General features: G+C 41.0%; 2 protein-coding genes across 2 annotated transcripts; one reads left to right on the forward strand and one right to left on the reverse strand.

Moving 5' to 3' along the window:
- The first annotated feature begins 6,017 nt into the window (after nt 1–6,017).
- LOC107374007 (uncharacterized) lies at nt 6,018–10,372 on the forward strand. The gene is made up of 8 exons (XM_070553925.1): nt 6,018–6,803; nt 7,332–8,010; nt 8,103–8,539; nt 8,636–8,712; nt 9,440–9,617; nt 9,701–9,777; nt 9,911–10,041; nt 10,282–10,372. The coding sequence occupies exons 1-7, from the start codon at nt 6,315–6,317 to the stop codon at nt 10,026–10,028; spliced, it is 2,055 nt and encodes a 684-aa protein (XP_070410026.1). The 5' UTR covers nt 6,018–6,314; the 3' UTR covers nt 10,029–10,041; nt 10,282–10,372.
- Nucleotides 10,373–11,840: 1,468 nt separating this feature from the next.
- Nucleotides 11,841–14,253, reverse strand: LOC129160768 (bifunctional 3'-5' exonuclease/ATP-dependent helicase WRN-like). The gene is made up of 3 exons (XM_054737796.2): nt 13,786–14,253; nt 13,452–13,531; nt 11,841–13,105 (listed from the first exon to the last, which is right to left on the reverse strand). The coding sequence occupies exons 1-3, from the start codon at nt 14,058–14,060 to the stop codon at nt 11,886–11,888; spliced, it is 1,575 nt and encodes a 524-aa protein (XP_054593771.2). The 5' UTR covers nt 14,061–14,253; the 3' UTR covers nt 11,841–11,885.
- Nucleotides 14,254–20,473: the final 6,220 nt, after the last annotated feature.

Consider the following 20,473-nt stretch of genomic DNA (forward strand, 5'->3'; position numbering starts at 1 on the left):
ATTCCTTTTTGAGGTTGTAGGGGCTGTTGATTGGAGTACACTAAAACAAACCTGATCTCTCTAGGACATTCAGAAGCCAAGTTATAAGCCCTCAAAGGTGTAACTGGACTACTTCTTTAAAGTGACACCAGGCCCGGTGACCTTTGGGACATGGTTTGACCCCCTATAGGAATGTGCGATCATCATGAAACGTTCAGATCACTTACAACTCAATAGATTCTACCTTCTTGTAATGTTTCAGCCTGATTGGACCTTGTTTTCCTACAAATGAACCCAGAATGATGTGAAATTGTGCTTCGTGCAACATAATTCTGGGTGCCATTTAAAAACCATAAGTGATAATGACTCCATTCCTATTTGAGGTTGTAGGGAATGTTGATTGGAGTACACTAAAACAAACCTGATCTCTCTAGGACATTCAGAAGCCAAGTTATAAGCCCTCAAATGTGTAAATGGACTACTTCTTTAAAGTGACACACGGCCCGGTGACCTTTGGGACATTGTTTGACCCCCTTAGGAAAGTGCTATCATCATGAAACGTTCAGATCACTTACAACTCAATAGATTCTACCTTCCTGTAACATTTCAGCCTGATTGGACCTTGTTTTCACACAAATGAACCCAGAATGATGTGAAATTGTGCTTCTTGCAACATAATTCTGGGTGCCATTTAAAAACCATAAGTGCTAATGACTCCATTCCTTTTTGAGGTTGTAGGGAATGTTGATTGGAGTACACTAAAACAAACCTGATCTCTCTAGGACATTCAGAAGCCAAGTTATAAGCCCTCAACGGTGTAAATGGACTACTTCTTTAAAGTGACACCCGGCCCGGTGACCTTTGGGACATGGTTTGACCCCCTTAGAAAAGTGCTATCATCATGAAACGTTCAGATCACTTACAACTCAATAGATTCTACCTTCCTGTAACATTTCAGCCTGATTGGACCTTGTTTTCACACAAATGAACCCAGAATGATGTGAAATTGTGCTTCGTGCGACATAATTCTGGGTGCCATTTACAAACCATAAGTCCTAATGACTCCATTCCTTTTTGTGGTTGTAGGGCCTGTTGATTCGAGTACACTAAAACAAACCTAACCTCTCTAGGACATTCAGAAGCCAAGTTATAAGCCCACAAATGTGTAACTGGACTACTTCTTTAAATTGACACCAGATCCGGTGACCTTTGGGACATGGTTTGACCCCTTAGGAAAGTGCTATCATCATGAAACGTTCAGATCACTTACAACTCAATATATTCTACCTTCCTGTAACGTTTCAGCCTGATTGGACCTTGTTTTCACACAAATGAACCCAGAATGATGTGAAATTGTGCTTCGTGCAACATAATTCTGGGTGCCATTTACAAACCATAAGTGCTAATGACTCCATTCCTTTTTGTGGTTGTAGGGGCTGTTGATTGGAGTACATTAAAACAAACCTGATCTCTCTAGGACATTCAGAAGCCAAGTTATAAGCCCACAAAGGTGTTACTGGACTACTTCTTTAAAGTGACACCAGATCCGGTGACCTTTGGGACATGGTTTGACCCCCTTAGGAAAGTGCTATCATCATGAAACGTTCAGATCACTTACAACTCAATAGATTCTACCTTTCTGTAACGTTTCAGCCTGATTGGACCTTGTTTTCACACAAATGGACCCAGAATGATGTGAAATTGTGCTTCGTGCAACATAATTCTGGGTGCCATTTAAGAACCATAAGTGCTAATGACTCCATTCCTTTTTGTGGTTGTAGGGGCTGTTGATTGGAGTACACTAAAAAAAAACTGATCTCTCTAGGACATTCAGAAGCCAAGTTATAAGCCCACAAATGTGTAACTGGACTACTTCTTTAAATTGACACCAGATCCGGTGACCTTTGGGACATGGTTTGACCCCCTTAGGAAAGTGCTATCATCATGAAATGTTCAGATAACTTACAACTCAATAGATTCTACCTTCCTGTAACATTTCAGCCTGATTGGACCTTGTTTTCACACAAATGAACCCAGAATGATGTGAAATTGTGCTTCGCGCAACATAATTCTGGGTGCCATTTAAAAACCATAAGTGCTAATGACTCCATTCCTTTTCGAGGTTGTAGGGAATGTTCATTGGAGTACACTAAAACAAACCTGATCTCTCTAGGACATTCAGAAGCCAAGTTATAAGCCCTCAAAGGTGTAACTGGACTACTTCTTTAAAGTGACACCCGGCCCGGTGACCTTTGGGACATGGTTTGACCCCCTAAAGGAATGTGCGATCATCATGAAACGTTCAGATCACTTACAACTCAATAGATTCTACCTTCTTGTAACGTTTCAGCCTGATTGGACCTTGTTTTCACACAAATGAACCCAGAATGATGTGAAATTTTGCTTAGTGCAGCATAATTCTGGGTGCCATTTACAAACCATAAGTGCAAATGACCTCATTCCTTTTTGTGGTTGTAGGGGCTGTTGGTTGGAGTACATTAAAACAAACCTGATCTCTCTAGGACATTCAGAAGCCAAGTTATAAGCCCACAAATGTGTAACTGGACTACTTCTTTAAATTGACACCAGATCCGGTGACCTTTGGGACATGGTTTGACCCCCTTAGGATAGAGCTATCATCATGAAACGTTCAGATCACTTACAACTCAATAGATTCTACCTGCCTGTAATGTTTCAGCCTGATTGGACCTTGTTTTCACACAAATGAACCCAGAATGATGTGAAATTGTGCTTTGTGCAACATAATTCTGGGTGCCATTTACAAACCTTAAGTGCTAATGACTCCATTCCTTTTTGTGGTTGTAGGGGCTGTTGATTGGAGTACACTAAAAGAAACCTAACCTCTCTAGGACATTCAGAAGCCAAGTTATAAGCCCACAAAGGTGTAACTGGACTACTTCTTTAAAGTGACACCAGGCCCGGTGACCTTTGGGACATGGTTTTACCCCCTATAGGAATGTACGATCATCTTGAAACGTTCAGATCACTTACAACTCAATAGATTCTACCTTCTTGTAGCGTTTCAGCCTGATTGGACCTTGTTTTCACACAAATGGACCCAGAATGATGTGAAATTGTGCTTCGTGCAACATAATTCTGGGTGCCATTTACAAACCATAAGTGCTAATGACTCCATTCCTTTTTGTGGTTGTAGGGGCTGTTGGTTGGAGTACATTAAAACAAACCTGATCTCTCTAGGACATTCAGAAGCCAAGTTATAAGCCCACAAATGTGTAACTGGACTACTTCTTTAAATTGACACCAGATCTGGTGACCTTTGTGACATGGTTTGACCCCCTTAGGAAAGTGCTATCATCATGAAACGTTCAGATCACTTACAACTCAATAGATTCTACCTTCCTGTAACGTTTCAGCCTGATTGGACCTTGTTTTCACACAAATGAACCCAGAATGATGTGAAATTGTGCTTAGTACAACATAATTCTGGGTGCCATTTAAAAACCATAAGTGCTAATGACTCCATTCCTTTTTGAGGTTGTAGGGGCTGTTGATTGGAGTACACTAAAACAAACCTGATCTCTCTAGGACATTCAGAAGCCAAGTTATAAGCCCTCAAAGGTGTAACTGGACTACTTCTTTAAAGTGACACCAGGCCCGGTGACCTTTGGGACATGGTTTGACCCCCTATAGGAATGTGCGATCATCATGAAACGTTCAGATCACTTACAACTCAATAGATTCTACCTTCTTGTAATGTTTCAGCCTGATTGGACCTTGTTTTCCTACAAATGAACCCAGAATGATGTGAAATTGTGCTTCGTGCAACATAATTCTGGGTGCCATTTAAAAACCATAAGGGATAATGACTCCATTCCTATTTGAGGTTGTAGGGAATGTTGATTGGAGTACACTAAAACAAACCTGATCTCTCTAGGACATTCAGAAGCCAAGTTATAAGCCCTCAAATGTGTAAATGGACTACTTCTTTAAAGTGACACACGGCCCGGTGACCTTTGGGACATTGTTTGACCCCCTTAGGAAAGTGCTATCATCATGAAACGTTCAGATCACTTACAACTCAATAGATTCTACCTTCCTGTAACATTTCAGCCTGATTGGACCTTGTTTTCACACAAATGAACCCAGAATGATGTGAAATTGTGCTTCCTGCAACATAATTCTGGGTGCCATTTACAAACCATAAGTGCTAATGACTCCATTCCTTTTTGTGGTTGCAGGGGCTGTTGATTCGAGTACACTAAAACAAACCTAACCTCTCTAGGACATTCAGAAGCCAAGTTATAAGCCCACAAATGTGTAACTGGACTACTTCTTTAAATTGACACCAGATCCGGTGATCTTTGGGACATGGTTTGACCCCTTAGGAAAGTGCTATCATCATGAAACGTTCAGATCACTTACAACTCAATAGATTCTACCTTCCTGTAACATTTCAGCCTGATTGGACCTTGTTTTCACACAAATGAACCCAGAATGACATGAAATTGTGCTTCGTGCAACATAATTCTGGGTGCCATTTACAAACCATAAGTGCTAATGACTCCATTCCTTTTTGTGGTGGTAGGGGCTGTTGATTGGAGTACATTAAAACAAACCTGATCTCTCTAGGACATTCAGAAGCCAAGTTATAAGCCCACAAAGGTGTAACTGGACAACTTCTTTAAAGTGGCACCAGATCCGGTGACCTTTGGGACATGGTTTGACCCCCTTAGGAAAGTGCTATCATCATGAAACGTTCAGATCACTTACAACTCAATAGATTCTACCTTCCTGTAACGTTTCAGCCTGATTGGACCTTGTTTTCACACAAATGAACCCAGAATGATGTGAAATTGTGCTTCGTACAACATAATTCTGGGTTCCATTTAAAAACCATAAGTGTTAATGACTCCATTCCTTTTTGAGGTTGTAGGGGCTGTTGATTGGAGTACACTAAAACAAACCTGATCTCTCTAGGATATTCAGAAGCCAAGTTATAAGCCCTCAAAGGTGTAACTGGACTACTTCTTTAAAGTGACACCAGGCCCGGTGACCTTTGGGACATGGTTTGACCCCCTATAGGAATGTGCGATCATCATGAAACGTTCAGATCACTTACAACTCAATAGATTCTACCTTCTTGTAATGTTTCAGCCTGATTGGACCTTGTTTTCATACAAATGAACCCAGAATGATGTGAAATTGTGCTTCGTGCAACATAATTCTGGGTGCCATTTACAAACCATAAGTGCTAATGACTCCATTCCTTTTTGTGGTTGTAGGGGCTGTTGGTTGGAGTACATTAAAACAAACCTGATCTCTCTAGGACATTTAGAAGCCAAGTTATAAGCCCACAAATGTGTAACGGGACTACTTCTTCAAATTGGCACCAGGCTCGGTGACCTTTGGGACATGGTTTGACACCCTATAGGAATGTGCGATCATCATGAAACGTTCAGATCACTTACAACTCAATAGATTCTACCTTCCTGTAACGTTTCAGCCTGATTGGACCTTGTTTTCACACAAATGGACCCAGAATGATGTGAAATTGTGCTTCGTGCAACATAATTCTGGGTGCCATTTAAGAACCATAAGTGCTAATGACTCCATTCCTTTTTGTGGTTGTAGGGGCTGTTGATTGGAGTACACTAAAACAACCCTGATCTCTCTAGGACATTCAGAAGCCAAGTTATAAGCCCACAAATGTGTAACTGGACTACTTCTTTAAATTGACACCAGATCCGGTGACCTTTGGGACATGGTTTGACCCCCTTAGGAAAGTGCTATCATCATGAAAAGTTCAGATCACTTACAACTCAATAGATTCTACCTTCCTGTAACATTTCAGCCTGATTGGACCTTGTTTTCACACAAATGAACCCAGAATGATGTGAAATTGTGCTTCGTGCAACATAATTCTGGGTGCCATTTAAAAACCATAAGTGCTAATGACTCCATTCCTTTTTGAGGTTGTAGGGAATGTTGATTGGAGTACACTAAAACAAACCTGATCTCTCTAGGACATTCAGAAGCCAAGTTATAAGCCCTCAAAGGTGTAAATGGACTACTTTAAAGTGACACCTGGCCCGGTGACCTTTGGGACATGGTTTGACCCCCTTAGGAAAGTGCTATCATCATGAAACGTTCAGATCACTTACAACTCAATAGATTCTACCTTCCTGTAACGATTCAGCCTGATTGGACCTTGTTTTCACACAAATGAACCCAGAATTACGTGAAATTGTAGCCTGACAAGCCAGACTATATATGTGAATATATAGTCTGGCCACGACCCATTGAGGGCTTTCAGTCGTGGGGCGGGCTCTACGGTTGTCTTTCAAACTTTCTGCATGCAATTGGATAGCACTAGGACCAATCAGAATAACGAACAACGTGACGTAATCACAGCGACGGAAAAGCTCAGGGAGGCAGCAATGGCATCTAACATCAATGATTTCTGTCGTTTTTGTATGAAAAACATGCGAATATCACGTGTACTGGGACATTGCACTACCTTGTTTGATAAAAATAAGAAGCCGCCAAGTATACCCGACAGACTTTTGCTCGTTGGATTGGAGATTAAAAAACGATCAGGGAAGTCTAACCGTGTCTGTAGGGGTTGTGTCTCTACGTTATCAGGAGTGGAAAAATATCTTCCACTGTATTGGAGATGGGTGGAAAACGAGAAGGACGATGAATCCTGTGCAAGAGAAAGCGCGACAAACTCCGAAAAAAGAAACCGAGAACCGTCTCCTCCTAAAACTCCAAGGGCACTGAAAAGGTTTTGCCACAAAGCTACAAGTCCAGGAATAAATAATGTGAGAAGGAGTATTAATGCGGTAAGTTTGCTAGGCTACCACTTCTCATATACAAGTATATAGAGGTGATCTGAAACAGTACCGAACTACCTTAATTAATTTTATTAGTTAAGTTCATTATTGTCGTGATTGATGCTAGCAAGTTAGCCTTGAAATTTTGACTTTGCATAATGTGTCCTAGCTAATGTAATCTGTGAACTACAACAATATCATTAATCAGAGGGCTCCTATTACCCAGGCATGAGACCGCAGTGACAATGGAAGCCTCTACAATCTCTTAGTTGGCATATAATATATTAATGTGTATGCAGCCTCCATGCATATGTTTTATGTGCTGTTGTCTGCTTCACGTCATGAGAAATAGGTTACTTTGTGTTGTGTGTGCGTTTTCTGTGAAACATCGTGAGCTGGCCTTCCATAAATTCCAAATAATCTACATGACATTAACCGTGTGTGTGTGTGTGTGTGTGTGTGTGTGTGTGTTTGAAGAGGCTGTGATGTGTGAGTCATTCTATGAAGTGTGTCTAACCTTATTTTACTATCTTTCAGGCCATCACCAAGCAGAATGTGTGTGACACCGAGGAGTCTACGATAGTGGAACATATCACTAACAGGAAATGGGCAGCAGCGGCTAAGTTCATCATGAACCATAAAGACTTAACTCAAGAAGTAAAAAAAAACATACTTTCACTGCTTGAGAATGAGTGCAAGACAATTTGCAACCCCAACAACAATTTCATTTTGTGGAGGTCATCGCCAGAAGATCTGAAGTCCTTCTCATTTGACAAGCTTGAATCAGACCTACAGCGTCTGTCACCACTTCTGTTCTCTATCTTTGCTACCATCTGCAACAACTCCAGTCCTGTCATCTGTGCTGCTTCTGCTATCGCACTCAGAGGGCGACAACCCCGTCTGTCAGCATTTGCTCATTATTTGAACTGTGTTCTTCTGTATGGGGGTGCAAAGAAGGCTGTCTTTGACAGACTTAGCAAACTTGCAATAACAACTGCTCACACAAATGCAATAGGAAAGCAAAAGGAGTTGGCAAACACATGTGGAGACAGTCTTTTCCTGCTAAAGAGGCTGAACGAATCATTCTTGACTCTGGAGACTGAGCGCCATAGAAATGTTGGCCTCAGAGAGGACAAAAAGGCAATGAGTCCATCGCGCAAACCAGAACTTATCCCCACAGATGTCTTCTTGAGCACTGAAGAACTTCAGTTGTCAGGTATGGTCTAACATACACACACCCAGATGACTTCATTGATTCATGTGTGTACATTTCCTTTATGTCTCTGTATTTTTGGTGTGTCACAACAGAGGAGGAGTTGGAATGCAGTGAAGAAAAGGCCACTGAAGAAGAAAATATCATATCTGTGCTTCTGCCAGAGAGCCAGCCAACTCCACCAAACACATATTCCATAATCATGGATAACTTGGATTTTTTCATGCATGCACACCATCAGTCCACCCTCCACAGTAACAGATCCATTCACTGGATACACCACATTGCTGTACAGGATCGTATTCCAACACATCACCTGGCCAACGACATACCGCTTTTGGATCTTCAACAGTACAACCTCACTATGTCACTTCCAGGACATGAAACACAAACATATATGCGGAGAGAGTTTATTGTCATTGGTAGTAGAATTTTGACACAGTATCTGGCAGTTTTCAAATCTTTTCGCAATGTTGTGGTGCATCACATACCACATCAGTACTCGGAGGAAATGGCACAACCCTCAACGGATGTGAGATTTGAAACTAACATTGTATTAATTACTCTAACAACCAGTCACTATTATTGTATTAAAATTCCTAATTTGTGACCCCATTTTTAATTACAGCATCCGTTGGGATTGATTTTCAAAAATGAAAACAAAACCACTGACTTGTCTGAAGTACTACAAGAAATTCAGCACAAGTAAGTACAAGTGTTAGCAACATGAGTTTCTGTGTGTGCATGTATTTGTGCCAACCCTATTCTATTTCAGATCCCAAACTTATTTCAGTAAGAATGCCTGCTGTTATCATACAGAGAACCAACGTAGAGATTGAGAAACTGTAACGGCAGAAATTATATTTATGTTACTATTCAAGTTATATAATTCTCTTTAGCTAAGATCGGTGTGCCTCAGATCATCACCTTTTCCTTCCACATTTACTTTTGAAGTTGTTATGATCCAGAAGAGCACCAGAGACACTACAGAAATTATAGTTTGAGGCAATCCCACCTATCTGAATCTATTTAGCTAAGCTTTTATGGCAGGCCACAACCTTCCTTCCTGCAGAAATTTTCGCCTTTTACGAGTTTTGGCCAAAAAAGATGTTACAGATGTCATAGTCCCACTACTGTGTATATAAAACAAACTTGTTAAACAACTTTTTTGCTGTTAGTTTATAAGTACAGACACTTGGCTAATCCATGATTATTTATTTACTGGCTTAATAAAGTGATTATTAGTTTTGTTTAATGTTTTAGATTTATATGAAACTGTAAAAAACAAAACAATATACACAAGTGACAACTTTTAATTGTTCATATTTTAACATCTATAATCACAAGCTAATTTTTACATTTATGTTCTGCAGGGAGGGTAAATTGGGATTATTATTTGTTTGTAAACCTACTATCTCTGTAAACATTGCAGGTATGCTCCCAAAGGCCCTGATGGTGTGTCCAAAATACTGGTGGGAGGTGACAGGCTCACTGAGGCAAACTGTCGAAACATACAGTGTGCCTTTGCAGATGGAAACACCAATGAAGAGAGGCTTGAAGGCATGGTGTTCAAGTTTGAGGACTGGCATGCCATTCGAGTGCTTTTTGAGGTTTAAGTGTTTTTTCAATTTTTTCTCTGTGCTGTTTTTAATGTAGCATTTCTTTAATGACTTTTAATTTTCCTTGGTCGTAGATACACTACAAGGTATTCTTCAGTGGCAAGTCTGGCAAGGACCATGGCACGCTGTGTGCCAACATGACAAAGTTAAGGTACGTCAACTGTTATGAATATATGTCGACATATTTATATTAGAGCAGCATAGCCTACTCAGCCAGCAAAACATGTTTTGCTGGCTATCAATGACTTCAACATTTTTTTAAATTTGTACCACTCTCTTCACAGTTGTGACAACGCACAAAAAGAAACACATTTGCTCCAATCATCGTCTTTTGTAATGTGTTTCAATAACAATTGCACCACTTTCCACTATAGAGTGACCCCCTGCAAATCGGGTCTATGAATTGACAAGTCTGGTATGGCTTTACGACTTTTGGGCGTGTGTGTGCATGCGTGCATGCGTGCATGCTTGTTTTGGGTCTATGAATTGACCAGCATATTGTGTGTTTGTGTGTGTGTGTGTGTGTGTGTGTGTGTGTGTGTGTGTGCGTGCGTGCGTGTGTTTTCATGCATGTCTGCATACCCACTGTGCGTTAAGTGGGAAACAAAGTGGCCGTGTGCAGTAGAAGTATTAAAAGTAAATATGAATGTCACAGGTGCAGCAATGCCAAGCAGGGTCCCCGTGCTGACTACAATGCCTACAAGCACTTCTTCACCACTGACACAACTGCGCTTTTCCTAGCGGCTGCTGTGGATCTCTTTGGGTTAAAAGATGTTGACGGTAACTGCTGTTATCTAACAATATTTACCTATTTTGTGTAGCTTGTGGATCATCCTTTAAATGCAACTGAACATATGATTTCTCCTGTGTTATTTAGAAATATCAGATTCGTTTGTACCAGAGGAAATACAATCTGCTGCACCTGAGTTAAGGAGAGCCTGGTTACATCAAAGAACATCTGAGGTGGTGGACAAGTGCATCATGCTTGGGGATGTGCCACAGGCTGTTGCTGGTGTCACTGAATCACCCCTGAGCTCTACTCATAAGAAACATTATCCCTGTAGAGCTCACGGTTGTCAACAAAGTTACACCTATCTCAAATCCCGAGACAACCATGAGCTTAAAAAGCATCACATACAGATGTCTTTGACAGAACTGCATGAACACACACCATCTTCCAACCGTGATCACAAACAAGAACACACCTTGGCGCGGCTTAGCTTTGGGTTCTTTCTCATGGACATGTTGGATGCTGTTAAAGAGGGTGATGGGGAGAGACTAATGAGGTTGTACAGGGTAGCCCTACTGTATTACAAAGCATACGGTCACAGCCATTATGCCTACAGTACCTTTCTACTGACGCTGCAGGTAAACGCATCTCTGACACCCCAGATGGCACACAGGGTAACCTGGAACAGGTTTTGGAGCACCCGGGGTGGGAAGGGTTGCAACATACCCCTTGATCTTCATCTGGAACACCTGAATAACTTCCTCAAGTCTTTCCTGAAGGGTCTGGGTCCAAATTTGTCTGAAGAAGCAGCACGTCGGGTCAGTCAGTGCATTGGTGTTTTTAGAGGAATGATGGACAAAGTAGATGGAGAGTTGGGTGTCAAAAGTCCAACTGGCACCCATCGTGCTGCACAGCAAGAAACTGATGTTTTAACACTGGTAGAGGTTTTCAAGGAGGAGCAGTTGTTTAAAGTTATTCATGGTAGACAGTTTCAGGCCTTCCCAGGCTTTGATCAAAATCTTCTGCAGATTAAACATAAAGATCTCTGGCAGTGGATGAACGGAAAACTGAAGGAGTGGAGAAATCGGAAAATATGAAGGGCACACTTTGAAACACTATAAGGTCTGTAGACACACTGTAAATGCTTTGTCTGTGTGTGTGCGTGTGTAGTGTATGTATGTATATATTTTTTTTACTATTTCATTACCTGTCCCGTGACTTACTTAAGCAAATGTTTGTGTCAGCATTTTGTTACTAGTGTTGAATTAAACACAAAGAAAATAAATGACTTTGAGATTTATTTACATGTAGCCATCTGAAAAGACACACAGTGACAAACATTAACAATATAGTTGTTTAAAACAGTAAAATAATGTTGTAGGGGGTTATAACAGTAAATCAGGAACAGTATTTAACAAAAAAAAGTTAAACAACCTGCATAAATGTCAGTTATTACACATTATGAAACATGTTTTGCCATTGATGGTCTGGTTAAAGGGCATAACTATTTAACAAACATTAATTACAACTTAATTGTTTTGAGAGTCAGTACTCAAAGCAGAAAGGCCAGATTCTAAACTGCTACATTGTGAGAGGACATTCCCCTCGGTGTCCTCATCAAAGTAACCCATGTAATTTGGGTCTGGGACCACAAAGTCTTCTGGAGGAAAATCTAATTCTGTGAATTTAAAATCTTCAAACACTTCAAATAATATCCTGAGTATTTCTTGGGCATGCCTTTTGCTGAACACTGGGAGATTGTTCATAATAAAGTTCAAGTTGAATATCTCTGCGCAGTGCTCCAGAACAGAGTTGATTAGCTCATCGCTAAAACCAGTACAATATGTGCTGTTTGTGTACAGATGAGTTTCAGGAATCAAGCTGAGCTTGTAAGTGTGTAACAGATTCCGAATCAGATCTTTATCATCCTCCGTAACCTCTCTGATTTGGCCTGGTGCAGAAACCTCCAGTGGTGCCTGTTCATATTTAGGTACAGCCATGTCACAACCTGCTGAGGTACATGAACATACAGAGTGGCAGTATGTGCAGCACAAATGTCCCGGCACTACACTGTCAGTGTTGTTTTCAAATTGCGAGAATAGTGCCTTTCGAAAGCAACTTTTGCTGCTATTTTTTAGTAGCGTTCTAAGTCCCTCATCCACATTAGTGTTTAGACTGAGTCTGTAAATAACGGCATGTGACAGAGAACCATCTCTCCCGGCCCTACCAGCTTCCTGCAGAATGGCCTCCATATCCTCTGGTACACCATACATAACTACGTGAGATATTTTAGGAAAGTTTAGTCCCATTCCCAGAGCACTTGTTGCCACAACAACTCTGCAGGGACCATCTCCACCAAATGAATCCAGTATTCTGCGTTTGTTTTGAGGAAGGGTGTGACTATGAAACATCCCAATTCTTAAATTTTCTGCCCTGCGTTGTGGATCTTTATCAGCCCAACAGTCCTCACCAAGTTCTGCTTTCAGGTAACAGAACACCCTTCCAACAGCTGTCAGTGTTCGACAGTAAATGATTACTTGAAACATGTTGGTGTCATGCTCTTTCAGTTCTCTCACAATCCAGTCCAGGCAGTCAAAAGTATGGGAAGACACTTTGATAAGCCCAAGCCTAATATTTTTTCGGTTGGGGCTAACAGTGACTTGAGTAGCATCCTCAAAATGTAGCTGTTTTTGGATAATGGCTCGGGAATCCAGGTCTGCTGTAGCCGTCAATGCCAAAATGGGTGTACCTGAAAGAAAAGGAAAATGCATTAACATCTGAATAATGTGTTTATACATTGCTACACTTTTTTGAACATATACGCATTTACTAATAAGTTAAGGATTGTGTGTTAGAAATTAATGTATATATTGTCAGCAAAGATCTGAGTTTATTTTGAGCAAAGTGCCAATTTTCTCACACACATAAGTGGGATGACAGTTCTAACACATTATGGTGGTGCAGAGTAAGGAGGGGATGCTGTATGTGCGTGTGTGTGTTTTAAGGGATAAATGCAGAGACTTAAATACCACCATCACATAATCAATAATATAGATGCAGTATAGGATTTTATTGTATAATGTTAACCTACTCACCCCGTCTCACAATTGACCTCAGTTCACCCAACTTTGCAAAACACTCTCTGAAGGCCTTGTGTCCTTTATCAGCTTTTCCCCTGGGCAAAAAGTCAGCAAATTGTAAAGTCTAATTCCAACACCATTAAACTCTAAATATTAGGTTTTGTTTAATTTAAAAGATCTGAGTTCATAGTGAATATAACTTAACATCTGGTTGTAAACTTCATCATTCAGACATAATGTAATTGCTTAGAAATGTAGGTTATATGTAGCCTACATTATAGACCATCATTTGCTGAAGCAACATTATTTGTGGATGGCTTGCCAGGCTAGGTTATGTGTTGCTACTCACCATTTGTAAATCAGATGTACCTCATCCACAACGATCCCCAAGAGGTTATCTCTGAAGGTCTTTGTAGACAACATTTCTCTCCATTTACTTTGCATGAGCCAGGCTTCTGGACTACCAAATATCAACTGACAGTTGGCTTTTCGAATGTCCTTCAATGTGTGTACGCCAAGTTGCATGGCAGTTAGTCCTAATTTACTCGCCTCTTTCACCTGGTCCTCCATAAGGGCGATCAACGGTGAGACTATAACCACAAGTGGGTTTTCACTGAGTCCCATTCGTTTAGCAACAACCGGAGCTAGCTGGTAAATTAAACTTTTACCGTATCCCGTCGGCAACGCAGCAAATACATCCTTTTGAAAAATGAAGGACTTTAGTGCCTCTATCTGTTCGTGTTTTAAAGAAAAGCCCAAATCTAAAACGTCCAATGTTGCCGACAAAGCCGTTTCAAACGAACGTTGTTCCAGAGCTGCTGCCATGTTGTTTGTGTTCGCGGCATCGGTTCGCGGTCGCAGTTCTGACGTCTTCCGCTACACCGCTGATTAGAGTACTGTGATTGGCCCACAATATAAAGCGCTATGATTGGGCCGCAATATATAGCGCTGTGATTGGCCCACAACATATAGTGCTGTGATTGGTCCAACAACCACCAAAGAGAGTTGTGATTGGCCAGCCAGTGTTCTGGTGGGAGCTGTGGAGGTTACAATGAAGCGTGTCTAGACCATACTTTGCAACGCAAGAATTTGGTCTAGTTCACTAGGCTAGTGAAATTGTGCTTCGTGCAACATAATTCTGGGTGCCATTTAAAAACCATAAGTGCTAATGACTCCATTCCTTTTTGTGGTTGTAGGGGCTGTTGATTGGAGTACACTAAAACAAACCTAACCTCTCTAGGACATTCAGAAGCCAAGTTATAAGCCCACAAAGGTGTAACTGGACTACTTCTTTAAAGTGACACCAGGCCCGGTGACCTTTGGGACATGGTTTTACCCCCTATAGGAATGTGCGATCATCTTGAAACGTTCAGATCACTTACAACTCAATAGATTCTACCTTCCTGTAACATTTCAGCCTGATTGGACCTTGTTTTCACACAAATGAACCCAGAATGATGTGAAATTGTGCTTTGTGCAACATAATTCTGGGTGCCATTTAAAAACCATAAGTGCTAATGACTCCATTCCTTTTTGAGGTTGTAGGGAATGTTGATTGGAGTACACTAAAACAAACCTGATCTCTCTAGGACATTCAGAAGCCAAGTTATAAGCCCTCAAAGGTGTAAATGGACTACTTCTTTAAAGTGACACCCGGCCCGGTGACCTTTGGGACATGGTTTGACCCCGTATAGGAATGTGCGATCATCATGAAACGTTCAGATCACTTACAACTCAATAGATTCTACCTTCTTGTAACGTTTCAGCCTGATTGGACCTTGTTTTCACACAAATGAACCCAGAATGATGTGAAATTTTGCTTAGTGCAGCATAATTCTGGGTGCCATTTACAAACCATAAGTGCTAATGACTCCATTCCTTTTTGTGGTTGTAGGGGCTGTTGGTTGGAGTACATTAAAACAAACCTGATATCTCTAGGACATTCAGAAGCCAAGTTATAAGCCCACAAATGTGTAACTGGACTACTTCTTTAAATTGACACCAGATCCGGTGACCTTTGGGACATGGTTTGACCCCCTTAGGAAAGAGCTATATTCATGAAACGTTCAGATCACTTACAACTCAATAGATTCTACCTTCCTGTAATGTTTCAGCCTGATTGGACCTTGTTTTCACACAAATGAACCCAGAATGATGTGAAATTGTGCTTTGTGCAACATAATTCTGGGTGCCATTTACAAACCATAAGTGCTAATGACTCCATTCCTTTTTGTGGTTGTAGGGGCTGTTGATTGGAGTACACTAAAAGAAACCTAACCTCTCTAGGACATTCAGAAGCCAAGTTATAAGCCCACAAAGGTGTAACTGGACTACTTCTTTAAAGTGACACCAGGCCCGGTGACCTTTGGGACATGGTTTTACCCCCTATAGGAATGTGCGATCATCTTGAAACGTTCAGATCACTTACAACTCAATAGATTCTACCTTCTTGTAGCGTTTCAGCCTGATTGGACCTTGTTTTCACACAAATGGACCCAGAATGATGTGAAATTGTGCTTCGTGCAACATAATTCTGGGTGCCATTTACAAACCATAAGTGCTAATGACTCCATTCCTTTTTGTGGTTGTAGCGGCTGTTGGTTGGAGTACATTAAAATAAACCTGATCTCTCTAGGACATTCAGAAGCCAAGTTATAAGCCCACAAATGTGTAACTTGACTACTTCTTTAAATTGACCTCAGATCTGGTGACCTTTGTGACATGGTTTGACCCGCTTAGGAAAGTGCTATCATCATGAAACGTTCAGATTACTTCCAACTCAATAGATTCTACCTTCCTGTAACGTTTCAGCCTGATTGGACCTTGTTTTCACACAAATGAACCCAGAATGATTTGAAATTGTGCTTCGTACAACATAATTCTGGGTGCCATTTAAAAACCATAAGTGCAAATGACTCCATTCCTTTTTGAGGTTGTAGGGGCTGTTGATTGGAGTACACTAAAACAAACCTGATCTCTCTAGGATATTCAGAAGCCAAGTTATAAGCCCTCAAAGGTGTAACTGGACTACTTCTTTAAATTGACACCAGGCCCGGTGACCTTTGGGACATGGTTTGACCCCCTATAGGAATGTGCGATCATCATGAAACGTTCAGATCACTTACAACTCAATAGATTCTACCTTCTTGTAATGTTTCAGCCTGATTGGACCTTGTTTTCATACAAATGAACCCAGAATGATGTGAAATTGTGCTTCGTGCAACATAATTCTGGGTGCCATTTACAAACCATAAGTGCTAATGACTCCATTCCTTTTTGTGGTTGTAGGGGCTGATGGTTGGAGTACATTAAAACAAACCTGATCTATCTAGGACATTCAGAAGCCAAGTTATAAGCCCACAAATCCGTAACGGGACTACTTCTTCAAACTGACACCAGGCCCGGTGACCTTTGGGACATGGTTTGACCCCCTATAGGAATGTGCGATCATCATGAAACGTTCAGATCACTTACAACTCAATAGATTCTACCTTCCTGTAACGTTTCAGCCTGATTGGACCTTGTTTTCACACAAATGGACCCAGAATGATGTGAAATTGTGCTTCGTGCAACATAATTCTGGGTGCCATTTAAGAACCATAAGTGCTAATGACTCGATTCCTTTTTGTGGTTGTAGGGGCTGTTGATTGGAGTACACTAAAACAAACCTGATCTCTCTAGGACATTCAGAAGCCAAGTTATAAGCCCACAAATGTGTAACTGGACTACTTCTTTAAATTGACACCAGATCCGGTGACCTTTGGGACATGGTTTGACCCCCTTAGGAAAGTGCTATCATCATGAAATGTTCAGATCACTTACAATTCAATAGATTCTACCTTCCTGTAACATTTCAGCCTGATTGGACCTTGTTTTCACACAAATGAACCCAGAATGATGTGAAATTGTGCTTCGTGCGACATAATTCTGGGTGCCATTTACAAACCATAAGTCCTAATGACTCCATTCCTTTTTGTGGTTGTAGGGGCTGTTGATTCGAGTACACTAAAACAAACCTAACCTCTCTAGGACATTCAGAAGCCAAGTTATAAGCCCACAAATGTGTAACTGGACTACTTCTTTAAATTGACACCAGATCCGGTGACCTTTGGGACATGGTTTGACCCCTTAGGAAAGTGCTATCATCATGAAACGTTCAGATCACTTACAACTCAATAGATTCTACCTTCCTGTAACGTTTCAGCCTGATTGGACCTTGTTTTCACACAAATGAACCAAGAATGACGTGAAATTGTGCTTCGTGCAACATAATTCTGGGTGCCATTTACAAACCATAAGTGCTAATGACTCTATTCCTTTTTGTGGTTGTAGGGGCTGTTGATTGGAGTACATTAAAACAAAACTGATCTCTCTAGGACATTCAGAAGCCAAGTTATAAGCCCACAAAGGTGTAACTGGACTACTTCTTTAAAGTGAAACCAGATCCGGTGACCTTTGGGACATGGTTTGGCCCCCTTAGGAAAGTGCTATCATCGTGAAACGTTCAGATCACTTACAACTCAATAGATTCTACCTTCCTGAATTGTTTCAGCCTGATTGGACCTTGTTTTCACACAAATGGACCCAGAATGATGTGAAATTGTGCTTCGTGCAACATAATTCTGGGTGCCATTTATGAACCATAAGTGCTAATGACTCCATTCCTTTTTGTGGTTGTAGGGGCTGTTGATTGGAGTACACTAAAACAAACCTGATCTCTCTAGGACATTCAGAAGCCAAGTTATAAGCCCACAAATGTGTAACTGGACTACTTCTTTAAATTGACACCAGATCCGGTGACCTTTGGGACATGGTTTGACCCCCTTAGGAAAGTGCTATCATCATGAAATGTTCAGATCACTTACAACTCAATAGATTCTACCTTCCTGTAACATTTCAGCCTGATTGGACCTTGTTTTCACACAAATGAACACAGAATGATGTGAAATTGTGCTTCGTGCAACATAATTCTGGGTGCCATTTAAAAACCATAAGTGCTAATGACTCCATTCCTTTTTGAGTTTGTAGGGAATGTTGATTGGAGTACACTAAAACAAACCTCATCTCACTAGGACATTCAGAAGCCAAGTTATAAGCCCTCAAAGGTGTAAATGGACTACTTCTTTAAAGTGACACCTGGCCCGGTGACCTTTGGGACATGGTTTGACCCCCTATAGGAATGTGCGATCATCATGAAACGTTCAGATCACTTACAACTCAATAGATTCTACCTTCTTGTAACGTTTCAGCCTGATTGGACTTTGTTTTCACACAAATGAACCCAGAATGATGTGAAATTTTGCTTAGTGCAGCATAATTCTGGGTGCCATTTACAAACCATAAGTGCTAATGACTCCATTCCTTTTTGTGGTTGTAGGGGCTGTTGGTTGGAGTACATTAAAACAAACCTGATCTCTCTAGGACATTCAGAAGCCAAGTTATAAGCCCACAAATGTGTAACTGGACTACTTCTTTAAATTGACACCTGATCCGGTGACCTTTGGGACATGGTTTGACCCCCTTAGGATAGAGCTATCATCATGAAACGTTCAGATCACTTACAACTCAATAGATTCTACCTTCCTGTAATGTTTCAGCCTGATTGGACCTTGTTTTCACACAAATGAACCCAGAATGATGTGAAATTGTGCTTTGTGCAACATAATTCTGGGTGCCATTTACAAACCTTAAGTGCTAATGACTCCATTCCTTTTTGTGGTTGTAGGGGCTGTTGATTGGAGTACACTAAAAGAAACCTAACCTCTCTAGGACATTCAGAAGCCAAGTTATAAGCCCACAAAGGTGTAACTGGACTACTTCTTTAAAGTGACACCAGGCCCGGTGACCTTTGGGACATGGTTTCACCCCCTATAGGAATGTGCGATCATCTTGAAACGTTCAGATCACTTACAACTCAATAGATTCTACCTTCTTGTAGCGTTTCAGCCTGATTGGACCTTGTTTTCACACAAATGGACCCAGAATGATGTGAAATTGTGCTTCGTGCAACATAATTCTGGGTGCCATTTACAAACCATAAGTGCTAATGACTCCATTCCTTTTTGTGGTTGTAGGGGCTGTTGGTTGGAGTAAATTAAAACAAACCTGATCTCTCTAGGACATTCAGAAGCCAAGTTATAAGCCCACAAATGTGTAACTGGACTACTTCTTTAAATTGACACCAGATCTGGTGACCTTTGTGACATGGTTTGACCCCCTTAGGAAAGTGCTATCATCATGAAACGTTCAGATCACTTACAACTCAATAGATTCTACCTTCTTGTAATGTTTCAGCCTGATTGGACCTTGTTTTCATACAAATGAACCCAGAATGATGTGAAATTGTGCTTCGTGCAACATAATTCTGGGTGCCATTTACAAACCATAAGTGCTAATGACTCCATTCCTTTTTGTGGTTGTAGGGGCTGTTGGTTGGAGTACATTAAAACAAACCTGATCTCTCTAGGACATTCAGAAGCCAAGTTATAAGCCCACAAATCCGTAACGGGACTACTTCTTCAAACTGACACCAGGCCCGGTGACCTTTGGGACATGGTTTGACCCCCTATAGGAATGTGCGATCATCATGAAACGTTCAGATCACTTACAACTCAATAGATTCTACCTTCCTGTAACGTTTCAGCCTGATTGGACCTTGTTTTCACACAAATGGACCCAGAATGATGTGAAATTGTGCTTCGTGCAACATAATTCTGGGTGCCATTTAAGAACCATAAGTGCTAATGACTCGATTCCTTTTTGTGGTTGTAGGGGCTGTTGATTGGAGTACACTAAAACAAACCTGATCTCTCTAGGACATTCAGAAGCCAAGTTATAAGCCCACAAATGTGTAACTGGACTACTTCTTTAAATTGACACCAGATCCGGTGACGTTTGGGACATGGTTTGACCCCCTTAGGAAAGTGCTATCATCATGAAATGTTCAGATCACTTACAATTCAATAGATTCTACCTTCCTGTAACATTTCAGCCTGATTGGACCTTGTTTTCACACAAATGAACCCAGAATGATGTGA

This window comes from Nothobranchius furzeri, chromosome 1 (genome assembly GCF_043380555.1).
Source record: "Nothobranchius furzeri strain GRZ-AD chromosome 1, NfurGRZ-RIMD1, whole genome shotgun sequence".
Classification (NCBI taxonomy): Eukaryota; Metazoa; Chordata; class Actinopteri; order Cyprinodontiformes; family Nothobranchiidae; genus Nothobranchius; species Nothobranchius furzeri.